At 38.3% G+C, this 27,627-nt stretch overlaps 1 protein-coding gene and 1 pseudogene across 1 annotated transcript in view; both read right to left on the minus strand.

Annotated features, from left to right (window-relative positions):
- Positions 1-232: 232 nt before the first annotated feature.
- LOC146506624 (RILP-like protein 2 pseudogene) lies at positions 233-16,045 on the minus strand (annotated as a pseudogene).
- Positions 16,046-17,022: 977 nt separating this feature from the next.
- The window catches only part of ipo11 (importin 11), a 124,520-nt gene continuing 113,915 nt past the window's right edge, over positions 17,023-27,627 (minus strand). Inside the window, exon 30 of the mRNA XM_085181588.1 lies at positions 17,023-24,578. Coding sequence (XP_085037714.1) covers positions 24,414-24,578 — 165 coding nt within the window. The 3' untranslated portion in view covers positions 17,023-24,413. The remainder of the gene's footprint in view (positions 24,579-27,627) is intronic.

Here is a 27,627-nt window from a genome sequence, read left to right on the forward strand (position 1 = left end):
GTGCTAACAGTGTAATTATTTTTGACAAAAAGATTGCATCGGTAGCTGGTATAACTTTTTAAAATATTTTTTTTCCTTTTTCCTTATGTAAATATAATTTTTTACAAGAAAAATGAAGATATTACATCCTTCAAGGGGCTTAGACGACACTAAAGACATGTCAAGAGTAACAGAAGAATATTTCTTAATATATGGAAATAGAAACAATGTTGCATGCTTACAGAGTGGAGAAATAGTGGTGGCCAAAGACAATTTTCATCCTAATTATTCTGTCTGTCAATCTGTCAGGCAAGGCTTCCAGGTTTAACGCTGCAACTGCACTGAGGCACTACTTTCACCCAGCTCAGTGCACATACAAAAGAAGTGCACCGGTGGAGCACAAGCATGCACAGACTATATACACACAGGAATGAGGACACACAAGCTCCTGACAGATATGCCATCCTCAGTGTGTAAAAGTACAGACAAGCAAAGGATAAGAGAAACAGAAGGTAAGCAGTGAAATGACTGACAGATTTGGCTCTCTTACTGACCCACACACCAAATCGTTTTACGCGTAACTCACATCCCCACAGGGCTTTTATCCAAATCATATCCACCCTACCTTAGACTCATCATAAGAACTCAAACATTAAATCTGTCTGGAAAAGACGGTCTTACAGTACAAGGCGTCTAGGTAAAAATCAATAGGGATCAATTGCAGTGTGGACACAGTGTGTGTTTCACAGTACCTGAGGCAAATTATGGAAGAATGTGTTCTCTTTCCAGAATACAAATGAAATGCCTAGGACAAGATTTAATAATATGTGTCCTGTTGGCTGTCTGCCTGACACAGGAGCTGCCACCATTAGATCATAAGTCTATATCTCAGTAGTTCTAGCTCAAAACTTTAATTATGATTTGGTGGGGCAAAGGTGAAACTTTGAAAAAGTTCAAAAGAAGTTGGTTTTCGATTTTTCGTGGAGCATTATTCAATAATGAAAAGGTCCTCAGAAGTCAAACCCTAACAGCAAAGTCCTGGTCATTGTAATTAGATTTTTTAGCGATGCTTCACCTCATGACTAAAAATGGATTCATGCCTAGAGGTGGACCTTTATGCACTTACATTTGTAGATCATTTGGTTTGCACAAAAGGGGGGGGGGGGGGGAATATGTCATACATATTTATGTTTTTGTTCTACTCTGCTTCATGTTAACACTGAAATTTTCCAAACAGACCAGACAAATATATATGCTAAAAAAACCTGCACACTTTTGGTAACTCTCATCCTGTATTAGCAGCTAATTTCTTCAGGACTCACCTAGAAAATCAGCTGACACAGTTTATGCAACACTTTAATGCAAACACAACATAACTCTGTGTTATTATATATAACTGGATTATGTCTACAGTTTACATATAGCGTATCTATAGATTTAGGCTTTGACTTAATTGTTTCTTCTACTCGTGTAATTCCAAAGTGACACAACAACACTCACCTCAGGTATGGTCCATCAACACCAGAGTCTGCCTCACAGATAGAAAGCCAATAAAGGAACTTAGAATTGACTCAGTTGGGTAAATGTAAGGGAAAAAAACATGAAATTCATCTATTGCCTAGAACAAGCCCCAGGGCTTGAATACCTTTAAGAAGTTCTGTGACAATGATCCGTTAAAATTCTGAAATGACCACTGTGGCCATAAGGGACTTCAAAAGGGTTTCCAGCAGACCGCTCAACCGCTGGGTCGATTTTTGGTCTTATAAAAAACAGACTAATTTAATTTGACGGTGATCACATTAGTTAATCTGCTCTAAAAGTAGACATTCCATTTTCTACAGCTGTGCTCTAGTCAAATACGCTTTATTTTATATTCAGTGAAGTGAAATGATTAATTAATAGATTAGAGATGCTGAATCAATAGCTGCTCAGACAGTCTGACTGTTGTATAATGTATCTGCTATGGACATCTTACTTTTCAGTATCATTTAATGCAGAATTATCTGATAATGAGATAAGACAAAAAGAAAAAACGGACAGACACGCAGCGACCAATTAAAAACTGTACCCCTGAGCCACAGGCAGATGATAGTGATACTGAGGAGATAGGATACTAATAACTGAAATTCATTTATCTAATTGCTATGAAAAAAGTAGACTGGTTTAAACATGACTATTGGCTTGAAAACTATCTCTGCTGTTGCAGTGAGCCAACATTTTACAGCTTCTATGTTTTTAGTGAATCGGGGTCTGTTGGGGTCTGTCAGGTCCACCACCAGCTGGTTCGGTCCCGAAGTCTGCGCGCCAGGCCTGGAGGAGCCCTCCTTGATGATCCTATCCAGTTCGCTCTTGAGGTTGTCCCGCTCCATTTTCAGCTCCTCCAGAGACAAGTTGTACTTGTTGACCAAAGTCTCAAACATTTCCAACACACGGACTATCCTAAACTGTAGGTCTGACACTTCTTCACCAGTACTGCTGATTTTTAACAGATCTCCGATTACGTACGAGATATCATACACATCTTCCACAGTGAGCTCGAAATGTCCTTCTCGAAAGCCCCAGCTGGTGACGATTCCTCAGCACAGGAATAAAAATGTACTTTTCTTCTATAGTATTCTAAATAAAGTGAGTAATCTTAAATATGAAAGGACCTAAAACTGATCTGTGTGGGATCCCACAAAACAAAAAACAGTATGGAGCAAAAGGGGCAAATTCAGTCAAATCAAATTCCTCATTTAACTGGATTAAATATATTAATTTTAAGCTTGCCTAGTGATATATAATCAGCACTGAAAATGCAAATAAGCATAGAAAAATTTATATGTATTCCAATTTTGCCAACCTCAGTTTTAAAAAAAAATCTACATGATATTACAGATAAAGGCCTTCCCTTACGTATAAATGAATTTATTGAATATCTACCAAAAGAAAGCTCAAAACTGTTTCAGCTACATTTTGTGTGTCTGGATGAATCAATAATCAACATTACTAAAATCTATGACACTACAGTCATGATGAGGTCACAAAGGTCTTTCTCTATAATCATCTGCACAAAACTAAAGTTTACATTTCCTGAAAGCAGCAGTTCATTAGGCTACACTCTGGCATCTAGCAAGTGTCATGATATTGCTTAGCAGGCTGCTGTTTGTAAACTGCAGTGGGCTTAGCACTGCTACAGTCCTAAACCCTTTGATCTCCCGATTTCAAAACTGAAGTCAAAATGAGAGACTAGGGGGAAAAAAAACAGAAATATTTATAACGTCAAAATTGTGTTAGATGACAGTGGGAGCAGTTTACAAAGAGTGTGTCTAAAAAACAAAAGCTGGCATAAAAGCAAAATCCAATTTAAGATTTAGTTCAGCAAATTACAGCAAACGCTGTATTCAATATTTTCTGCAATACTGCATTTGACATATTATCTGTAGGGACAAACTCCTGTATTTTTTATGGCAAACTAAATTATATGGTGTTCTTACTGAAACACACCCAATATGCTGAATTAGTTGAGAAATAAAACGCAGCTCATTAGTCTCACGTGTCCAAAGAATATTGCTCCAGAGGTCTTGTGGTTTGTTCAGAAGCTGTACTTCCATGTTCTGTTTAGAGAGAAGAGGCATTTCCCTGGCAACCTCCTCTTCAGTTACCAAACTCAAACAAACAATGTGGCATCACCGAGAGTTAAAATCTGTCTTCAATAAAATGATGAACATAGCTGCTCACCAGGTGTAACATTAAAGATAAATATCCAGGCATCCATGAAAAACAGGATTTATAAAGTTTAACAGAGTTAGAAGTTTGGTGTCTGGCAAACCATGAGCCAATGGGCGGCCGTTACATGGTAAGGTTTTAAAAACGTAGCTTTAAAATGTGCTGCGGATGAATAGTGCTAATAAAAATCCAGAGAGGCCAACAGTGATCACTGACTATTTTTAGGGGTTTGTTTAGATTAAATAGAACATGATACAAAGCATTTAAACACATTAAAAAAACAACAGCCTTAATGAACGCAATGTAGTTTGGACACGGAAGCAGGGTTCATACATCATTATCTTTTTCAAATTGTACTGTAATGAACTTGAACATTAAACATGATGAATTTGCTGGAATGTCCCAGCTCTCTGGGAAGAATCTCTGGGAGGATTGCCAATTTGTGAATAATCTTCCTCAGTGTAGAATGATGGACTTGAAATTATTTGGAAATGCCTTTCCAAGATTCATAGGGAGCAACAATTTCTTCTCTAAGATCCTTGCTGAAGATTTTCCTCCACAGTACCAGAAAAGCAGACTCCCAAAACCTCCCAAAAGGTGCTCACATTTGCTGGTCTTCAACTAACCAAGACACCAAACAAATGCTCTTCTAATTCACATTATAGATCCATTTACACAAGAAAAATGAAGTACACAACAACATCCTGTCAGTGAAGCTGCTGTGAATCTATACTGTGTGCATGTATTGGTGAAACAACATGATGGATTCATGCGTTTCAATTTAGATGTTGATTGGCTCTTTGGTGAAATAGTTAGGAAAAAGGCCCATTTTAGCGTTTCCAAATAATCCATTATTTTTCTGTTTCTGTTTCAATTTCCTTTTAGGACTCCTGATTCCTGTAATCTCGATCACTTCAAGAAGCTTTTGGAAATATTGAATAATAACCATCTTAAACAAAATTTGACAAAAACCAAAACAGTCTACTTTTTTTTTCATCTGAAGCTACAAAATTGCAGCTGCTAAAGAGCAATTTCCATGGCAAAAATAATAATAATACAGATTTCAGTAAGACGTCTTATCTTGATAAACACATCCTCAGGTGTGCAACTTCCCTAGCACAAGAGGGTCTGGTTTGCACAAGAAAATTACCAAACAGACACAAGCACACATAAGTGGCACTGCAAGCATATTAAAGTTAATGTTGGCATTGCAGCCTGTATCTTAAAATGAAAGGTCATTGCTCACTCACACACACACACACACACACACACACAGAGCCAACTATATTAAGCGCAATCACATTAGAGGAAACAAATTCTGTTTGAACTTGAATATGAGATGAGGATCTTTCTACATCTATTAGGAGTCTTATTAGGTTGAAAGGTTGCAGGTGAAAACACCAACCATGAATGCAGTGGTTCTAATGTTGTGAGGCAAGTTCCAGGTAGGTTGCTGATGATAAATCTAATCCTTATTTTAGTCAAATTCAACTCAATTTCTTTTTTTAAATTGTTAATGAATGATTTTTAAAAAAAGGGACATGAGGAGTGTGAATATGGGTGTCTTTGTGAGTCTGAGCAAGTGTGTGTATGTTTGTCATGAAGGACTGCTAAAGGTAGAACCCACAAGTATGAAAACACCCGTTTCTTGTACACATTTAGACACTTTAGGTATGAGGAGTGCATCAGATAGGTATCATGCATCACAGATAATAAACAGCAGCAGGTTCCCTGCATCAGCAGATAGATGGGCATTGTTAGCATGTTTATCTAGAAAGTTCCTGAAGCTGTCTAGTACCATTTAGCCACTAAATTCAGGAAAACGTGGAGCATGCAAACTGGGGAAACGGCCTTCATTGTCATCATGTTTGCCATCCGTGCTGCAGTCATTCACAAACATCATTTGTTTGCCATAATCTTTTGACCAGAATAATTTGCTATCTGACAGAAGGAAGTGACACAACACTTCATAATTCTAGGAGTAGCACGGAGCCATACAAGCATAACTAATAAAAAAAAAAAAAGAAAGAAAGCATTTGGTTGGTAGGTGATGGAGCATTTCCTGTGATTTACAGCTGTTTGCCACCATCTATCAATCAGCAGTTACAGTGTGGACTGGAATTGCATCTAGCCAGAGTGATTGTGAACAAACTCTTCGATCATTTCAGGAAGGAAGGATGTTTTATGCTCTCGGCGAAGGTCAGCTTGAGGTGTGTGGCTTTTTAGTTCAATAAAACTACACAATTCTCCTTTGATATCAACACCATCCTCTCAGAGGAGGTTTAGCTCGAGATGTGTGTGTGCTTGGGAAAACCAGAGACACACATACCTGAGCTGCAGTATATGTTAATATTATAAAGACTGTGACAGGGCCAGAGTCTCCATTTACCATCATTGTGTGCTGTGAATGTGAAGATGATTAGACAAACATGTGCGCCTTCAGACTGGACAGGTGTACCCACAGGGTAACTCGTCATCTTCTCTCAGTCTTTGTGATGGGAATGTCTGGGTGAGGCCCCAGTTCACCTTTAAGAGAACTTAAACAACATTTTGAGGGATGTTGAGGGCATTGACTCTAAAATGACTGTGTTCCATACTGAGGTGGCTGCATGGAGCTGATATGCCTCTGCAACACTGAACGGAGATCGTCTTCTGAAAATTTCTGTTACTTCTGAACAGAAGTAACCCTAAACTTCCGAGCATATGCTGGAATATGCAGAAAATAGGTTTAAATGTTAAACAAATTTCTTCCAGTCAGAGAATGTTGCATATAATTTAATGTGTGCTTGATGCATAAAGTTAAAAGATTAAAACTAATAAAACTAGTTTCAAAAAGAGACTTTTCATTTGATTACATTTTATATGATGGATTATGTGGAAAAAATAGAACTGGGCTGAAAGATCTATTGCTTTATTACCTATTCAGGTTGTAAATATTTTTTTTACGTAACTAAGTAACTAATTACTTTTGAAAAGAAGTAATCAGTAATGTAATGGGATTACTTTTGGGGGTAGTAATCAGGAATTAGTTACTGATTACTTTTTTTCAAGTAACTTGACCAACACTGCTTCTGAACTGACTGGAGTGTGTTCTCCAATTATAAGGCGATCACACTACATATGCCAGCCCGAGTGGGACCCCAGTAACTTTGGTCCAGACAGGGTGAACTGGTCCCTTTATTGCTTCTTACCTGTACAGTAATGTGAATGTTGCACTGGTCCTTTTATCTGGTTACCTACGTACCTATCCTCAGCTATGGTCACAAACTTTGGGTACTGGCCGAAAGAATGAGTTCATGGATACAGATGACAGAAATATGCTTCTTCCAAAGGATAGCTGGGCTCCTCTCTAGTGATAGAATGAGGAAATCAGTCATTCAGGAGGGACTCAGATTCGAGCCAGTACTCCTCCACATCAAATGAAGCCAGTTGAGGTCGTTTGGGCATCTGAAAAGATTCCCTATGGGGGTCTTTTGGGTGAGATGTTCCTGGCACGTCCTATCAAAAGAAGACCCTGAGCTACCCACTCAGGAGAGATTAAAGATTACAGAGACATTACATTTCTCAGCTGGCCTGGGAACACCTTAGTGCTCCCCTTGATGAGCTAGAGGAGGTGAGTGGAGATATGGAGAGGAGGTGGGTGGGGATATGGAGAGGAGGTGGGTGGGGATATGGAATGTGGGGGAATCTCTGCTTATGCCTTTGCCCCCCTAGCCCAACCCTGGATAAGCAGTAGAAGATGAATGGAAAAATAAAGTTGTGTCAAACACAAACAGCAAGAGCTCACAGGAAACAGTGAGATTTTCATTATTCTGGTAGACATCCATTGCCTAAGGTTAAACTTAATTTGTAAAATCAGTGAGGAGTATAGTTTAGAGGAACCATTAACCTCCAGTTACAAACACTTTAAAAAGTTTAAAATCTGCTTTGAAATAACTTTTGGAAATAGGCTTTTGTGGATGTCTTTAAAAATTAACCTATTTTGCTTTGTCACAAAATGGACTTTTAAGACCATGTCATTGCAGATCAGATCACATGAGATGACCTATGACATGAGTGTCTGTGGATAGTCTGAAACAGTCATTCTAGTAATTTTGTCTGTATCCTCAAATAGAATAAAGGATTACTGTCACAGGAAAATCCCAGGGGAGAAATAATGCATCTAGAGGACAGCTGACAATACCAATCCAACTAATATTAACCAGTGATTTATCTCAAATCCCTTGATAATGTGTGTATAATTTTTCTCCCAGTCCTGTGCTTATGTAAACTGATTATTGTTGCTATTGCTATTTTGTGCACTATGAAATTGTGCACCGAATTTCCCAGAGGAACCCACCCGAGGGATTAATAAAGTTTTATCTTATCTTATCTTATCTTATCTTAAATAAAGTCAGTATATACCCTACCCATCTAAACACTGGAGCACACACAGAGACTATATCCTGAAATCTACTCCATCTACCACATGCATGTAAAAGTACACAGTAAGCCTCTATTTGTTATCAAAGAAACAAATTACTTGAGTCACAAATCTGGACAAAACGGGGGGGGGGGGGGGGGGGGGGGGGAATAATACATGATTCAGAAATAAGTAATAAACCTTTAATCTGTGGCTGAGTGTTAGCTTGACATGAACCAAACATGTCAAGCTAACATGCGAACAGAACAACTTCATGTAATCTCACACCTTGGCAATGAAAATGTGTTGGATTCATAATATTTTGTGTATTTTAACAGCAACAGGGCCTGTCATTGTACCCCTGCCTGCCTGATTTCTTTCGGGGAGAGCTAAGGGTGATCTTAAGCTGACAGTGTGATTCACATTTGGTGTGTACAGTGGCCTACGGCGCTCAATGTCAAATCGATTGTTCCCGTATGACATCGACCTACTAATCACAGTACAGCTTACTGCTCCATTCTGCATGCTGTGCCAGTTTGACCATTGTATCACCACATCAGAAATTCCAGGTATGGGATTTGAGTGTATTTGTGTCCTCTGGGTGTGTATGTGTGCATGTGTGTGTAGGTATATGATTCTGTATAGGTGTACCTAATATAAAGTATGATGGTGAGAAATGGGTGATGATAGAAAACTCGACCTATCCTTGATACCTACCTTAAAAGGGTTCGTTTACTGTCAGTGTCAATCCTTACAGCAGGCTTAGTCTGACTACACACAAAAAAAAGCATCAGTGAGCACTCTGCTGTATATATTATATTAGGTAGCCACACCTACGATCTACCTCTCTAAACAGATTTAATGGGCTGAAAACTCAATCATGACACTTCCAGCTCCACACAAAAAGAGTCAAGGAATGATTGGAAAGCACTTCATGCATGTCTGTGGACTGAAGTGTTGTTTTCCCTCAAAGGCTTAGTTTCTGATTGTTCCTTAAATCCCCTAAAGCTGATTTGACCTCATGCTGCCCAAGAAAGACCAACTGCTGTTAACCTTCCACTGTGCATGAGTGTTTATGTAAGTATCAAAGGAGAACATTGATGCAGGGGATTACGTGTGCCTGAGCAAACAGACAAGAAGAAGGAGAGTGTGGGGTGGGGTGAATGGAGGTCGTTTTGTGTCCGTGACTTAGTTCGCGTATTTAGCAGTTCAGAATACGGCTGCATATTTTCACAGCATCTTCTTGCATCACTGAGAGATCATCGACAGTCCCGTGGACATAGAGCCTCTATTCTGATTAGCCTGCATTCAAATCCTGGCAGTTCAACAAAAAGCATTTTTGTTACTAGTAAAATGTGTTCAGTTCACTCAAAATTGCAGCAGATGGTCAACTACAAATCTCCAAAATGATGGGAATCACTCAGCGGGAATGCATGCTTTTGTCGCTCAAAAAAGAGGATGCTTCACATAAACCAACTCTAACATATAATAACACCATTAGCAGTCACCTTGCTTTTGTATATGAATCTGTTATAATAAGCAGAACAAAGAGCTGCAGCTGCAGAGCTGTTCATTGTTATGTATTTCATAGCTTCTGACAACTTTCATCAGCGTACTTCAGCTTTTAATGTATTCACTTCTGAGATTGCCTTTCCTCTTATCTCAGCCCTCCTTCTCATTCCTCCGCTCGCATCTTTCCACAGAATCACAGATGACTGTCAATGAACTTCCTACTTACAATTTTCTTTGCTTTCTAACCTCACTAGGCAGAGCGCAGTTAAATCATTTTAGTTTCGTTTTTTTTTTCTACCCCCTACTTGTCATTAGTAGAAGAGGAGATGGAGGAACGGAGTTTAAGGTGTGATGATGAATTCTTTTACAGAGAATGTAATCAGAGAAAGGACTTATTGCTTCTAATTGAGCAGCACATAAGCTCAGAGGTCATTTGGTTTTAGTCTCTGCCACAGTTCTCTGCAACAAACTCAACTGCAGTAATTCCCCAGACGTGTCACACAGTTTTTTAGCAGGTGGGTGGCCAGCAGATATGCACTGAGTTAACAGTTTTGCTAACAAAAGGCTTCAAAATAAAAGGCAGTTGCACAGAGGGATAGGAGGAAAGACAATGAAAAGAAGGGCAAATGAATGCCAGAGAGAAGTGGGAAGAACAGAAGAACCACAATATCAGTATTCAACACGTGGAAAAGCATGCATGCACATATCCTAAAAGACTGTGAAACAGAAGCAAGCAGAAGTGGATTTAGTGTTGACAGAGAACTGTGTAAGAACATGTTTCTTAGATCATTTACAATTTGGCAGATGTTGAAAATTACTGTTAGTTTCAAGTGTGAGCTCCCCTGACCCCTTTATATCTTGATAAAACAACTCTCTTTCATTTTAAAAGCACTTGAAAAGCACAAGTTTAAGAGGATAAGGTCATGACAGCCTACATCATAAATCTGAGACATATTTCCAGAAAGAAATTCTCTCCAGGATGATAAAATGAAGAGAGCAGCTTAGTATATTCTATGTTTTTGCCGATTTTCTCAACACTTGACACTCTCAACTCTTAAAGAATATTAAACCCACAATTTTCAGGCAGACAGATCTATGTGTGTCTACAAAGATGACAGGCTTCGTAAATATTGCACTCTCAAATTATTGCTTTCATTGCTATTTTTTTTATGTATAAGTCAGTGTTTTAGATTTGACTGGTTTCCTCTGGACATTTATCTATTGACTGTAATCATTCGCTCTGAAATTGAACTGCAATGTTATATCAACCATTTTAAATACAACATAAAAATGAAGCCTACCTACATTGTCCATGATAAAATAATAACATTTTTATAATAATCTATAGTGGAGGGATGGTGGTTGCCTTTGATAAATGAAGCAATATATACAGCAATACACCAGGGTTATGGACTTGCCATGGTTATGTATTATTCATACAAAACACATACTTTTAACAACGAGTTCTTTCATTAGTGCATCACTTGAGTTATTTTTCTGATTGAAACTAAAATGCAATATCATAAAAAAAGTACTATTTTGTGAAATATTTATTTATCCTCACTGGCCACTTTGTTAAGTACACCTGTTTACCTTCTTGATTGGCTATCTAATTAGCCAATCACGTGGCAGCAAATGAATGGATTTAGGTATATGGACACGGTCCAGAAAAATCTCATGAAGTTCAAACTGCCATTTAGTCAAAGCGACTAAATGGCAAAGAAAGGTGATTTTGATTTAAGGACTTTCAGCGTGGTATGGTTGTTGGTGCCAGACGGAGTGGTCTGAGTATTTCAGAAATTGTTGCTCTCCTGGGATTTTTCCACAAATCTGTTTCTAGAGTTTACACAGGAATGGTGTAAAAAACAGTTCTATGGGTGACAAGGCCTTGTTGACATCAGACAAGAATGACCAGACTGCTTTGAGCTGATAGGAAGACGACAGTTACTCAAGTAACCACTTGTTACCAGGAGAGCATCTTGTTACTCCAAGTCGAGCCTTGAAGCAGATGGGCTACAACAGCAGGAGATCACACCAGGTGTCACTCCTATTAGCTAAAAAAAGGAAACTAAGGCTACAATTTTCACAGGCTCACCAAAATTGAACAATAGAAGATTGGAAAACATTGTTTGGTTTGAAGAGTCTTGATTCCTGCTGCAGCATAGTGCACAATGGTAGGGTTTAGAATTTGGCATAAACCGCATTAAAGCATGGATCCATCCTGTCTTGTATCAATTCAGTCTGATTTGATGGTGTAATTGTGTGGGGATATATTCTTGGCACACCCTTATTACTCCATGATGCCACAGCTTAGCCAAGTATTGTAGTTGACCATGACCACAGTGTGGACCTCTTCTAAAGGGCTGCTTCCAACAACACATCATGTCACAAAGCTCAAATAATCCCCAACTCATTTAGTGGAATCTCAATTAGATCTCAATTAGTGAAACGGCAGATTTGCAAGGTGGATGTGCAGTTGAAGAATCTGAAGCAACTGTGTGATGCTATCATGCCAGTGATGTGAACCAAAATATCTGAGAAGTGTATCCAGCATTGTATTGGTAGGTCTGACAGCAAACATGTGCACACTGTACCAAGAAAACCCTAGTGAATGCCCTGGCACCAAAGTTAGGCATCATAGATCTAATACTTACCAGGTAACACTTTAATATACAGCCCATGTGTCTGGGGAAAGAGCTAAAAGTAGAAAACAACATGTCATTTACACATGATGCACCATCATGTAGGAAACACCACAAAGAGTTCATACCGGTACAATAATGTGCTGGAAATTATAAAAAAAAAAGCTAAACCTATTCATGTGTAATGACACCTCTACTGTGTGACACACACATCAGCCAGACGGCACACCGAGCCATAATATCATAAGCAAATGCTTTCACAGATCAAATCCTTTCCTGAACTTGTAAATCTCCTATAATGCAAAATTGAAACCACAGGCAATCAGGTAATCCAACAAGGCGTCTGGACCTCCAGGGCACCCATAAATCTCTTGTTGAGATTCCTCCCTGTTGTGGGCGCACTACAACTGACGTGTGAAAGCCAGAGGCAGCCAACAGTTTTTAAGAGTGATGTTCACTATACTGAGGAGAAAGCTGGAACATTTCCATGTTGTGATATTAAAAAGGTGACAATGTGAGGTGCTACACCACTGTGAGCACATTCTCTTTTGATGCTGCTGCAATTACAGAGGAGTTCTACCACACTATTAACATCGTTTTGATCCTGGATTGTGTACCTTTACAGAGAAATGCCTGCTTAATATTCATATATGCAACCTTGTAATCTCTTTCCCTGGTAGGAAACTAAATGACAGATTTGCCATCCAATATTAATCAGCCACCAGTAGAGAGAGACAGAGAATGAGTAAGAATAGAAGGGTCGAAGGGAGACTCGGATAAGAACAGGAGGGCGCGGTGAGCGTGTGTTTGTGCGTGTGTGATGGTGATTGCACACCCCACTTATTTTCACTCTCTGATCACGCACTCCACTTACAGGTACTTCGGTGAACCTGAAACCACTCTGTCAAACATCTGTCAAGAGGCTGTCAGCGTGATTATGGGGAGCCACATCAAACAAAAGCTCGCAGTCATTGCAGCTGCCGTGTCGCAGTTAAACTTACAGCCCATCAGATGTGAAATTAGCCAATGACAATTTTAACTCCTGTTTGAAGAGATGTCATTTAGCTAATTACCACCAATGTATCCCTTCTACGGTGGAGTTTAAAGTCTAATTTTGACTATAAACACTACTCCTGATATGATATGGGAGTATACATGAGCAGCTGCAGTGACAGAAGAAAACTATCCTCTGAGTTTCTCCACAGGGTGGTCACTATAATAAGAACACCTAATGGTAATTATTCAGTCCAGTATATTTTGGCAATGCTTACAAAGTCAAATTTGTGTTTGTGATTTTAACCGGGGTATCACTTCACCTCTAATTTATCACGCTGTGTAACATGTTTCAGAAACTGTGAGCTTCAAAGACCTGCAACATCACCACATTCTCCAGGGGGATTTCCTCGTTGTTGTGAACATGGACAGGGGATTCCACTGCCGATGTCTATATCAAACAAAAAACTGTACAAACACAGCTTTTTCTGTTGCAGTAAGGCTCTTTGTTTTTCTTTCTCACTAACTGCATTTGTGACAATTCACAGACATGTCTCTTGGACTGCGAATCTATTTTGTTCATGTGGACAGTACTGCCACAATACCTGAAAGATTACAGCACACGCAAGTGGCTTGCCGCTGCGCTCGGCTCCATTTCTGTCGTGCACAGCTGGAGCTGAACAGGCTCAACATGAGAGAGGGGGGTCATTAATCCCATGGCAACAGCTTCCTCACATTTACTCACAGGAATGTGATTCTCAGTCATTTTTCTGTGATTATGCGCTTCTAATGTAAGTGCTTTGTTCTTAATTTATCTTGTTTTACTAATAGTCACTTAGTCCATGAATACACTCCAATGAAAATGCTTAATAGACTGTGTATATATACACACACTCAAGTAATCTTTCTGTGTTCCCAAGAACGATATTACTCTGACTTCTGTGCCTTTTTACTTCTTCTTTTTTTTACTTTATTCACCTTGCTCTGAGTGCCATTAAACAGCGAATAACTGATAAGAGGACATTTTAGTTTATAATACCACTGATAAGGGCCTGTCTTTTCAGATACAGGCCTTATCTACTTTCCTTTATGGCTACCACTTATCAATGATTCCTTTCCAGACATTTCAGAGGATTACTTTAGGATTATTTCACTTCCAGAATTCCATCCGTTTACACTATCTTTTCATGGATAATACAATGACATTGACAGCCTGAAACATCTATTTGTGGGGAAAATGAACTTAAATAAATTTCTTCTTTAGGAAAGCACTCGTCCATTCGGTTTTTTCATGTTTAGAAAAAAGGGGTAATGCTTTAGAGTAGTTAGGGATAGTCAAAGTGTCTAGTTTTGAGTGTCAGCTGTGGTCTCAGCTTTTTTTAACTTTATGCATACAAACAAGCTAAAAAGCCTGATGCTTTTAGGTTGTTTGTATGCATAACATGCATTTTGATTGCATCTAATCATCTCTTCCTATTGAGTTTCAACACCCTAATTTTAAGCCTTTGTGAACAAGCACATTTGCCAACTGTCTTAAAGTCAAGACTGTTTTTTTGCTTCGCTCCACATATGGCACAAATCTGCTGTGGGAAAATCATTGTTCTTCTTGTCGTTATTACTCTTGCTGTATGTTTGCGCTGACGTTGGAAAATGATCCCACCTGATGTTGTGCAGTGGGTAAAATTCCAAACATTCAATGCTGAAGCATTTCCACAATACTGCATATGCATTTTACATTAAATAGGTCATAATGTGTTGCTTTTCAATGACTTCTCTAAATGAAACGACTCTTTAATACAGTGAGGAAAAAGGTAGTTTGTTATCACTGTGCCCTGGGCTCAAACTAAAATGTTGCTTGACATCAACATTAATGTGCAGCTATTGGGAGTGTTTTTGTTCACAGCTGAAAATGGATTACTTCCATCCAGAAACCTTGACTGAAAACATTTTCATATCATAGCCTTTCCTAATTTTCTCACTAGCGTAAGGCAAGAAACACTCTTTTGTTTTACCTTTAATGTCAGCCGATGCCATGATGGCTTGCGGAGACGGATTAGTTTGTCAATACCTAAGTCAGGAGAAAAGAAGATCAAAACAACAACACATAAATTAAGCGACTCAATTAGAAAGAAAATAGCCTACTAATGCTGTACAGGTCACAAGAACCCCCTGGCTTTACAGATGATCGATACAGTGGTCAGTTTCATATATCACTTATCTTCAGTGGAAAGAAAACCTTAACATAATGGATCTAAATCCATTCCAGGCCACAGGATTGTAAATTGAATGAATAATAATTGAATAATAAATAAACCATTAGCAGCCCAAATGCAGATTTTCCAAATAAATTCACCTGAATAAAGACTAGTATACAATAACATTTCCTAATTTAGATAATAAATAATATACGGTGAGCAAAAAACAAAAACTGCTTTAATATACGAGTTGTTTCTGGCACTTGCTAAGGAAATATTTTACTCTCATAAGGTACTGAGGGTTGATAACCAGCCAAAGGCAAAAAGTCTTGAGTCATATCCTGAGATAACTGACAATGTGTTGATAAGAGAGAGAAAGTGTGGCAGTAATATGACTGCAGTGCAACTACTACTCTATTCTATATGAGCAAGAGGGGGGCAAAAGATGAAAACAAGACTGCATTATTACTCGAGTCCCCACCTGTGGGTTTCACGTTGGCTTCACTTCTTACAGCCTGCAGCGTAAAATGTACTGTGATACTCTGAGGCGTGAAGTAGAACATCTCCATTTCCTGCGTTCCAATCTCTGGTCTTTGACAGAATTCCTGTGACATTTTGTCTTGTAGTTTCAGCTCTCATTAAATATTTATTTGCATTATGCTGCCGTACTGCTGATGAGTAGCAGGTTGTGAAAGCCTATTTTTACTTGTAATGATGATCTAAGAAGGCATGTACTCGTTTGCACAAGTGTCAAATAGTGGCACAATCCTGCAAGATTTCAGTTAGCGTAAATGAAAAACAAAGACAGAAACATTGTGTTAAACGAAATAAAACACATACACGGCTTTAGGAGGAAAAATAAGCTAAAAGTACTGAGTAAAGAAAATGTGTTAAGAGTTCATCTCTGTCAGTTTGGTCAGGTTTGTCCTTACAGCAAGGATGATGAGGTTTTGGTGCATATGTTTGTTAAAACTGGGATGTCTACATAACTGAGTGAGTTGCCTTCGTGAAGTGTTATGTTTGTATAGGAATACATATTTTGAACCTCTTAAATCACGCCCCAGATCAGGGGATGAAGGGAGCTTTAATTATCCACAACAGCATTTTTGGAGCCTTTAATTATTGAGTAATTACAACTGATAGGCAGCTTAACGCATATTACTGTCAAATTAGTTGATTTTTTTCATGCTCTGCAATCTGGTGTCCCTTTCTTGGACAGTATGGCGATATGAGTTATAGAAAATAAGTACATCCCACAGCTGCTTACACTTCAGAACATATAGTTCTCCTTGTCTTTGCTGTGATCTGTTCATGGCGCAGATGTAAATAAAGCTCTGGTAACATTTAGCTAGTGCTCCAGAACAAGACTGAGCATGAAATGCAAATTTTCAAAGAGCTCTACAAATATCACCAAACACAAAAACTACCTCTGGGCAGTTTGTCACAAAAGGTGTCTGCTAGCTAATGTATTGCTAGCAGACAACTGCTGAATTTGCCAGTGAGAGAAAAAACATGTTGTTGTGTGAAACTGAGAGGTAAAGAAAGATGCAAGACAGAGAAGACAGGAGAGGAAGAAGAGAGATTTTTAAAAAAAAGTTAAGTTATAAGTTTTTAAATTAGATATTGGATCTGTACATAACATGGTGCTAAATTATAGCAGCTTCTTTTTTTTTTTAAATGATGCACATTTTTGGACTGGAGCAGAGCAACCTATAGTAATTGTGGTGAATGTCTGGTCACATTACAGGTGAGGACATCAACTTATAGTTAAGGTGATGATGCTGATTACATTCACTCAATGAATACTATCTTTTCTGCTAGCTTTATAGCGTCTAGGCGTTTGCAATCATCCATACAGCTTATTAAAGATTTGTTTATATCTTGTCGACTTCAACTGGGTAAATTCACAGAGCAGTGAAAGTTAAAAAACAAATCAAAATTGATAAAAACTAAACCAGAAATAAAGTTTTATAAACAATAAAATAAACAAAATTAATATGAGCAAAATAAAATCCCCAAATTGGTAATTAAAATGACTTGATATGTGGACCTTTAATTGCATCGAAGCAGGCCTTCATTAATTATTCTGTTTTGCTTTAAAAATCTAAAGCGGTATTATTAAATTCATTCTTCAGTTCAACCATCACTTCAAAGACGCTAATATATTAATTATTAATTTACCAAAATAATAATTTGGTCAGGATGCTAAATGGCATTATCATTGCTGTGACTAATGTGACATTAGAGTCATGTCCACTTTACACACACTCCCCCCACCTGGCGCTATTTCTACGTAGCACGAGGTAATCGATCTCATGTCAGTGCTCTCTGAATAGGGAGCACTGACTGGTTGCTTGGTTGATTGGTAGGTTCCATACAACTGTCACACTTGCCTAAAAATCTCATTAATCAGTGGACCAAAGTGACACTTCAATCAGCAAACTTTTCATATTCCTGTAACAGAAGCGAGATTTCGAACACGCACAGATGCGCACACAGGAGCACACGAGGACACTGAGTCATCAATACGATGAGTGCACATACACCTACTTGAAAGACATGCAGTATGGCCACATAATGATCGCACATGCCAAGAACTTCAGGTTTTAATTACAGGCTTCCACTGGCAGACAAGAACCGCCACTTCTAATCAGAATCAATGCATAGACAAATGGGCGCTCACCCACATGCTGTCACTGATACTTTTCTTCTACATAACCCGCACACAATCAAAATGACACAATCAGGTAGCTGTTGAAGCATGGCAAAGGAAGGACATATTTAAAGTATGCTTTAGGCAAATATATTTTGCACATAGTCAACGTCCACTAAATCCCACAGGTGTTATAAACAATAAAACTAAACTATAAAAGTGTGATATTGACAGATAGGACTACCATTAACTTTTCAAGGCCACATTCAACAAAGTGCTATTCTTCAGAGATTTTGGTCCACAGTGATGACAGCCTCGCACAGATGAATCTCTTGTTCCACCACATCTCTAAGGGGCTCTAATGGATTGAGATCTGATGACTGTGGAGGCCATTTGAGTGAATTTTCATAATACCAGTTTGAGATGATCAATGTGAGCTGGCATGTTATTCCGCTGGAATCAGCAATCAGAATATAGGTACCCTGTGGTCAGTGCATGCATCTTTAGAGTTTTAGGCTCTAAAGTGGAACATGGCTTTGAGGGATGTCGAGTGTGTGAGCAGACTTGTCACAAATATCCAAGTTATAGACAAAAACAGGTATGTGTAAAGAAATAAACCTGATTCTGCAATGCATTTCAGCAGTTTGAGAAAAATGTATCAAATAGTTATTATATTTCTTTTTTTTAAGCTAATACAATCAAAGTGTAAAAATTGTAGCCTTAGGACTGTGCCAGGCCTGCCCCTTCAGTCATTAAGATCAGGTAAATGTTTGCTGGCTGTGGCTTCGTACTTACTATGATTAATGAGACTGGATATCATTTCCAGAACCAACTTGGAGCAAGGAAAAAAAGGTAAAAAAAAAACAAAAAAACATTAAAGATATTTAAACTTCGCTCGCTATCTTTGAAAAAGCTATTTTTGTAAATTAATTGCTACAAATGTGCAATGCAAGTATTAAAACAGTCTACACTGTAGTTTTTGTCTCTGAAGAGAATTTTATTTTAAAAAAAATGTACCAAAACAGTGAAAATAAATAAAGTGAAGCAGAAAACTTCACTGCACCGATTAAACAGGGCTTCTAAATTTATTTTGCTTTTTGATATTTTACCTCTTTTTCCTCATTCAGAAAAAATGAATATCTAAATGATCCCGGGTAATGAAATGATAAATGTACATAAATTAGAAGACTTAAATGAGAAAATTAGCAATTACCAAAGTTTTAGAGTGAACATGCTGCTGTGTAATGATAATCTTTGAAGTGGGAAGCTAATCCAATGAAGAATGCAAATTATTGATTAGAGCTAATCCTCGCTGGTCTCCTGTCATGCATACCACAGGATAATTAACAAAACGCTTTGCGGATAAGTCTACCTGTGGTTCATATCTGTTTCTAGAGAACTACACTGGTAGCAATAGGATGAAAGAGAGTGGGAGAAGAAAGACGAATGGCTGAGTCCCTTGGATTAATAGTGCTGGCAAGGAATAAAGGCAGGGTGGGAAGTGAAGATGGGTGCAGAATCCTTAATAACCCCTTCTGCACTCTATAAGCCACTCAAGTGACCAGTAGCCAGAAGTACATTTATTCTCTACCAATTAAGACAAATGGGCCAATTCCTGCCACTGCTGCCTTTTAGCATTAAAAAATGCATATATATAAAAAAAAGAAGAAGCAAAAAGCTGTAGTGCTGTTTTAAATGCAACTGAAAATAGAGTACAACAATTCTCAAATAATTTAAACCCTATATATAGATAGAAGAGTACAAAGTGGGCGTATAAAAATATTAAAATTTCTTGGCATGTACAGATGAAAACAGAATTAATGGTACAAGTATTTCCAAAGTGCTGTTAAATAGAGCAAAGACTTTTTAACACTACTTTTTCAAGCATCCTAGTTTTTTTTGGACGTCCTGCTTCTACTGATGATCAGTCAGATGTGATGCATTTAGTTCGCTAGACATGATTGTGAAAGGAATGTCTGTCTATATGAGGTCCCATATTTAACATTGCATGTCGGGGCACAAACCTAGCCATGACATCCAAGGAATTGTGTGTAGACCTCTGAGACAGGATTGTATCGAGGCAAAGATCTGGAGAAGTGTACAGAAACTTTTCTGCAGCATTCTTAAGGTCCAAAGAGTGGCCTTCATATATAAATGAAAAGAAGTTTGGAAACGTCAGGACTCTTCCAGGAGCTGACCACTTGCCACTCTGAGCAATCCGAGTAGAAGCGCCATAGTCAGGGAGATGACCAAGAACCCGTCGATGACAGAGCTCCAGCATTGCTCAGTGGAGAGAAGAGAAGCTTCCAGAAGGACACCCATTTCCAAGCAATCCACCATTCAGGCAAAATTCTCATGTCGGGTAAAAACAAAGAAAGTCTTTGACCTTAATGTCATGCGTAATGTCTGGAGGTAACCAGACGCCACTTATCACCTGCCAATACCATCCCTACAGTGAAGAATGGTGGTGGCAGCATCGAGCTGTGGGGAAAGATGAATGAAGCAATGTACAGAGACATCCTGGATGATAACTTGTTCCAGAGCGCTGTGGACCTCACACTGGGGCCAAGGTTTGTCAACATATTTTTGTCTTTATTTTTAAATGCATTTGCAAAGATTTCAACCAAAGTTTGTTCACTTTGTTATTATGGGGTACTGCATGTAGAATTTGAGGTGAAAAATGAATTTAATCCATTTTGGAATAAGGCTGTAACATAAATGTGGAAAAGGTGAAGTGCTGGGAATATTTTCCAGATGCACTGTAATTGTTCTCCAGGTTGTGCTTTGCATACAACAGTTTGGCTTGAACGTGTCAATGTGTGCAGGATTCTAGTGATTGTCTTCTTAGAGACTTCAATTCCCAACTAGGCTAAGTCATTTACTAGTGTCTCGGAAGTTGTTTTGGGGTCTTTAGACACACTTCACACCTCTTTTCATTACAATCTTTCAGAATCTTTGACTTCCTACCTGCCAGGCTCATTGTTATGGCTGAATAATATTGAATTCCTGATTATACTTGTCACTCCAGCTCCATCTCCTGTTTTGTGAGCATCAACAATTCTCTCCCCCCCCAAAGTTTTTCTGAAGTTGTTGTTTTGTTATTGATGCTTTTTCAAGTGACAGCTCAAACACTCGCTGATGTTTTATACTGTGTCAAATTGGAAGATAACCCTCAGTTTTTGGTTGATTTTACAAGCTTTAAGCATTTCAAAGTTAAAGTGTAGCCATTCCACAGCAGTGGTTTGTGCTATAGGTCAATAAAAAAAGAAGGTTTTTCAGGGGGCTAATAATATTGCCCCTCGTAATTTCTATGTTTTGTTTTCTGTTGCTGCAATAATTCTGATAATGTGCGCAAACAGAAATAATAATAGTACGTTTAAAATAGTATGTTGAAAAGTAAACAAAAAGTGTAATCAAATGCTTTAAAACCATCGTCGGGGTCACCACTTTTGAAAGCTTGTGGGAATTTAGTCAGCTAATTTTACCAGTTACCTGAGATTTTCAACCTGGCGTTTTGTTTTTTTTTTTAAGTATTACAGTTTTGTCTCACACAGATCCATACAGTGTGCACACCAATCAAAAGGCATATCGTGGATGACTTTCTAATAACTTTGGTGAGGGTGAAACCATTTTGTACAAAAATTAATTCAATTTATTCCTCAGAATGAATTGTAATAATCTCAGTCATCACTTAAACTCTCTCATAAAACTGTCATAAAGTCATATTTATTCTGTGCATTGGCATTACCCCAACCGGTCGCGGCTGCTCCTCCCTGAGCCTGCTTCTGCCAGAGGTTTCTTCCTGTTAAAAGGGAGTTTTTCCTTCCCACTGTTGCCAAAGTGCTTGGTCATAGGGGGTCATATAATTGTTGGGTTTTTCTTTGCATGTATTATTGTAGGGTCTACCTTACAATATAAAGCGCCTTGAGGGGACTGTTGTTGTGATTTGGCGCTATATAAATAAAACTGAACTGAATTGAATCTTTTCTATTGCTCAAACCAAAGAGCCACAAGCATGGCTGTAGGATCGAGTTCTATTTCCCACTAATTGCCAGTTCATTTCCTTGTACTTTCTCAGTAGTTATTGCCCCATTTTTCTAACTGACAGCTTCCTTTAAAAAAACGAAAAAGAAAAAAAAGAGCGTCTACCAAACTGACTTGAGTTTGCACATCAGTCATGCTGTACTCTCAAGAGAGGATACATCTAAACCTTATGCTTACCATCATATTTCAGTGTCCTGAGGCTCTCTCACTCGTGCTCCTTTCCAGTGGCTCAGTCCTTGATGTTCCAGCATTAAGGACAACTTCCAAGTCCATTGCATTATCTGCAGGACAATTATGTCTGATCTGCTAGAAAAATGCACTCAATAGAATCAGACTGCAAAAAACAAAAACAAAAAAAACAGTACATCAAAAACTCAATAGGGACTACTGTTTTCAGTTACACAAAATAAGCACTGGGAATACAAAGACAACTATTCTGGCTGATTACTGCATTTTATTGAAGGCTTTGGAATATAAGTATTTTTCCCCATGAAAACATAACCAAGAGTTATAGCTCCAGAACTTCCTCTACTATGTCGTTTTGAAAACAAACTTAATAATTTCCATCAAGAGTTAACAAGTGAAGAAATCTTGTACTGTTGAACTAGTTAAGTAGTCAACATAATAGTAAAAAGGTCTTGTGTTTCACGGGCAGGTAAGGCTGAAAGCATAAGGCTGTAATTCTGACTGCTACTCAACTCTTATCACAGTGTCAAAGGAGCTAATGTCAGGGCCATCGCTTTCCCAAGAAGGTTAACACGCACCACGATGAAAAAAGAAAACAAATTGTTAAACCATAAAAAAAACTTATGTAAATGAGTCTAAAATTGCAACATAGTTTTAGACAATGTTTCCTACTGTGTGTGTGTAAAAATGCAACTATTAAATACTTAAGTGCCAATATTCAGTAATTTATTACTTTTCTTTATCAAATAGGTTAGTTCCTATTTATTAAGCATTTTAAGATAGAACACAAAAACAAATGACTCCTCTCAAATCAAATATATCAAACTATCACGCCAATTACAGGCCAATTCAGAAACAAAAATAAAAAGACTGCAGGACAGCTAACTTCTTTTCCACCAGTGATGCATTGTGATTCTTTTCAATGGCTCTGAAAGCCACTTGATAACAGCCGCACAGGCCAGAATGAAATTCTTTCAAATTAAAGTGATGACGAAACCTAACAGCATGTCACATTTGGAATAAGTCAAAATGAAGATGTGGCAACAAATCAAGATAAGGCTCTCAATGCGCCTAATGCAACTTCAGCCTAGTATGCACAATCCTGTCGCACTACTCTGAGGTCTTCTACCATTGTGTTTAAGTATACTGACGTGAAAACAATGAAAGGGATGTGACCATTTTGGTTATTAAAGTGCTCCAACACACCAATTAGCAGCGGTATGTATATATAAACATAGTTCAGCACTTTTACAAATCAACCATTTAAAAAGCCCCCATTCTGCAATCAAAAACCAAAAAACAAAACTCTAAGCCACCATACAAAGAAAACCAAAAAACCACTTTAGTTCTCTCAGTAGTTACTTCAATTTGACCTCAGGTTATGACAAAATTATTATTAAAAAAAATAGCTGTAGAGAAATTAACATGACGTAAAAACAAACTACAAATAATGTCAGGCAGAATATCATCCATACTTTACATACATACAAAATTACATTTCATTTTTTTCTCTTTTAAGAATAGATTCTGTAAACACTGCTTCAGGTCCTTCAGGTTTGGTTTATCCCCCTTTCTGCTACAATCTGTATGTTTTTCCATAGAAAATAGTCCGAGGCTCCTGTTCTGGCACTGCAGATGATTCTTCCCCCACCCCCATACTCCCCAACCTTCGCAACATTAATACAACTTTTTCAATTTTCTACCTATTTCACAGCAAAACCAAAAAAAGTGAGGACAAAATATAAGTAATGAGTGGAAGCTCTAGTGCGTTGATGTCGTCATGTAGGTGTTTTAAAAACGTGAAGATACTCTGACCCACATTAACCCAGTCTTTATAAAAAAAGGGAAGGACAAGAAATAAGATAATAGAGAGGGGTGTGGGGGTCGGTGGGGGCATGGGGTGTTAGCTCAGGACAGTTGACAAGGCTAGGTTTTGAATATAGATAAGGCATAGCATGGGCAGAGGTTGGGGAGGTTTGAATTAGGAGTCCACATGTCAGGCAGACTGTTAGCCTTTCCAGTACATTTTCAAAAATGGGGTCAGAGGGTAGCATTAGGCAAGGACGTTTCTGTAAGGTAGTGAAGACTTTAGATGTGATTTAGAGGCCTTGGAGGAACTCCTGGAGCTGCCTGACGAGCTCCGTGTCCACAGTTTCCATCAGGGCTCCAAAGCCCTGGTCCCCCATCAGGGCCTGCTGCGCCTTCAGCTTTTCATAGACAAACTGCTGGAGAGAAACGCTGTGCACCGGATCCTCCAGGGCCAACTGCAGGAGGACAAAGAAAATGGAGAGTGGAAAAATTACTTATCCCACCTGAGAAAGGATCTGCTAGGCAGCACTTTGGGAGAAAACAAAAACACCAGCAAATCAGCTGCTCATGGTTGTAATGTAGGTCTTAACAGTTCCCATACATTCATTTCAGAGGCTGTTCAAGATACAGTAAGTAAATATCCAATTTTGAACTGAAACTAAATAAACCGATGCAGGGAGGATTAATGTTCTGGTACAAACTCAGATCTGCATTTTCGATTTTTTCCTCTCAGACTCAATTTCATTTTCATGATCTAATAACTTTTGGAAGAGATGCTGCCCTACACCAGGCCATTATTTTTGGTTACTGTCTCGGTATAGAAGCTTTTACTCTGGTTTCAGAATTGTTAATGGTTTATATGAATACTTAGCACTCTGAAGGACAACTACACATTTCCTTTTTACGACGCAGGATTATTGGTATTGCACACTATAAATAGTGGAGAGATACAGAGCAATATATACAAAGTATGTGACAGGAACAAAACAGGATGACACACAAAAATTCATGACTACAGAGAGGTACTCCACCTAGAGAATAAGGAAAGCGTATCTTAATTAGAAAAGAGAGTGTAATCTTGATTCACTTAAAGAATATCAACATAATCCATAAAATGAGCTGCCTGACAAAAAAAAAGGCAAATCCACTAATTACTCTTAATTTTATTAATGCCTGCTATGTGTGGCAATGTGTGTAAGTAGGTGTGTAAAGGACTTTCACTGAAAATGCACTGTGGATTTTTTACAAAAAAGGAGGAAAATACAACAGAAACCTTTTATGTGTGGCGACTCTGACATATACAACTAACAGAAAACGTACACAAGGAAAAATAATTCAGTTTTCACAGTCACTGTCATTCATCTTATACCGAAGAAAGCGCTGGAAAAATAATAATTGCAAAACAGTGTAAAAAAAAAACTAAAAAAAAAACAAGCACAGAAGACTTGAATGGTGGACTACAGCTAACACATTTCTGCAAACCTGCACACTGTCATTTATTTTCTGTGAAGTGAAGCAGAGGCAAACACAACAGATGGCAAAAGCCTGAAAGCCGGGACTCGGCCTGCAAATAAATTAGAGAGGTATACAAGTTCTGTTAACACCACTGCACAAACAAAACTTCCACGCATACAGTCAAGTTTTGAAGATTTCTTTTTGTGTGCGTCTAATAAAATGTATAAAGACAATTTTAGTCACCCTTATATGTTTTTAATCAGTGTGGGTACCTTACTATATCACCGTTTGTAACATTTCCACGTGTTCTGGCTCTTTTTTTGCTATGATTTCCCCACAGATTAATTATCATTGTTGCTTCAAAGCAGGTGAGTATCTTGAATTTCAAAAAAACTCTCCTTGTGATCTCCTTTATCACCTAGCACAAACTTGACATTTTGGCGAGCGTGTTCACTCTTAATCACATCAGCCCACAACTGAAAAACAACTCAGGGTCCTTAGAGAAGCACAATATTGCAGTGGCAAATCTTAGTCTCTAGCCAATCACTGGAAACAATACTTGTCATACTAATTTGGTCTTCGTCATTACAATGCTATCAAACTAGTAAAGAGTGGATGTTGCAGAGTGGCTTAATGGAAAAGCTTTCATCTAAGCTGCATGATTACCTTCTCTCTGTATACCACAACATCTTTAAAGTCTTTTTGTGTGTATGGGGGTGTGCGTCTGAAGCCACATATCATGGCACTTGAATACATTTTTAATCACTATGGTCCTCTTAAGCATCTACTATGATCAAACTAGGGAAAACATTATTAATGCAATTCTTCATGTCTCAGTAAATATCAGATTAGTTTGGGTTAAACAGGAATAGAAGCAATTAAGTCTGTATGTAGAGATTACAATATTTCAGCAGCAATGTAGCCCCTTATCAGGACTGCACAATTGAGCTTTTTAGAAAAATGCCAGAAAAACAATTCAAGTCTTTGCATATGATAGGGTGTGGATGAAAGTTTGCTGAAGTAGTGTAAATTATTCATTAATATTATAATTATTATTAAATTGTTATTATTAATAAAGATTAAAGAGAAATTGATAAGTGAATAGAATTAAGAAAATAAACAGAATGTACACTTGCCAAGGTACTTCATTAGTTAACCTGGTTCAACTGCTCATGAACCCAAGTATATAATCACCCAATCACATGGCAGCAACCTTATGGATTTATGTAGATATGGTCTTGATTGTATGGTTGAAGTTCAAACCAAGCATCAGGATGTGTAAGAAAGTTAACTTAAGTGTCTTTGTATGGTTGTTGGTGCCAAACGAGCTGGTCTGAGTTATTTGGAAATTGCTGATCTACTAGATTTATAATAACCACTCGATATGACCAAGGTGTGCAGAAGAACACACTCTGAACCTACAACACACTGACCCTTGAAGCAGATCAGCTACAGCAACAGGAGACTACACAAGGTGACACTCCTATTCCTGTCAGAGAAGAACAGGAAACTGAGTATAAAATTTGCAAAGGCTCACCAAAATTGGAGAACAGACGATGTCTCTGATGAATGGAAAAAGAGAGATACAGAGAAACCCCTTTCCCACTTCCAGCACAAAGAGGAAGTAACATAAGTGATGTGAGCAGAAAAATACTCACTTTCTGTTGTAACAGAAATTTGGCGTAAACAACATGAACTCATGGGTCCTTCCTGCCTGGTATCAGCAGTTCAGGCTGTTGCTGGTGGTGGAATAGCGAGGTGGGGGGTGGGGTATTTTCCTGGAACACTTCGGACCCCTTTCAACCAAGTGAACACTGTTAAAATGCCACAACTAACCTCTATTATGCTGCGATCATCATCTCTTTATGACCGCAGTGTATCCATCTTCTGATGGTTGCTTCAAGCAGGATAACACATCCTCTTAAGCTGGTTTCACAATGAGTTCATCACAATCACCATGCCTCCCATCCAATAAAGCACATTTGGGCTTTGGTGAAACAGTAAATCAAATTGTGGATGCGCAGGAATAGCACCTTGTTGAATACGTCC

The sequence above is a fragment of the Neolamprologus multifasciatus genome, chromosome 12, assembly GCF_963576455.1.
Source record: "Neolamprologus multifasciatus chromosome 12, fNeoMul1.2, whole genome shotgun sequence".
Taxonomy (NCBI): Eukaryota; Metazoa; Chordata; class Actinopteri; order Cichliformes; family Cichlidae; genus Neolamprologus; species Neolamprologus multifasciatus.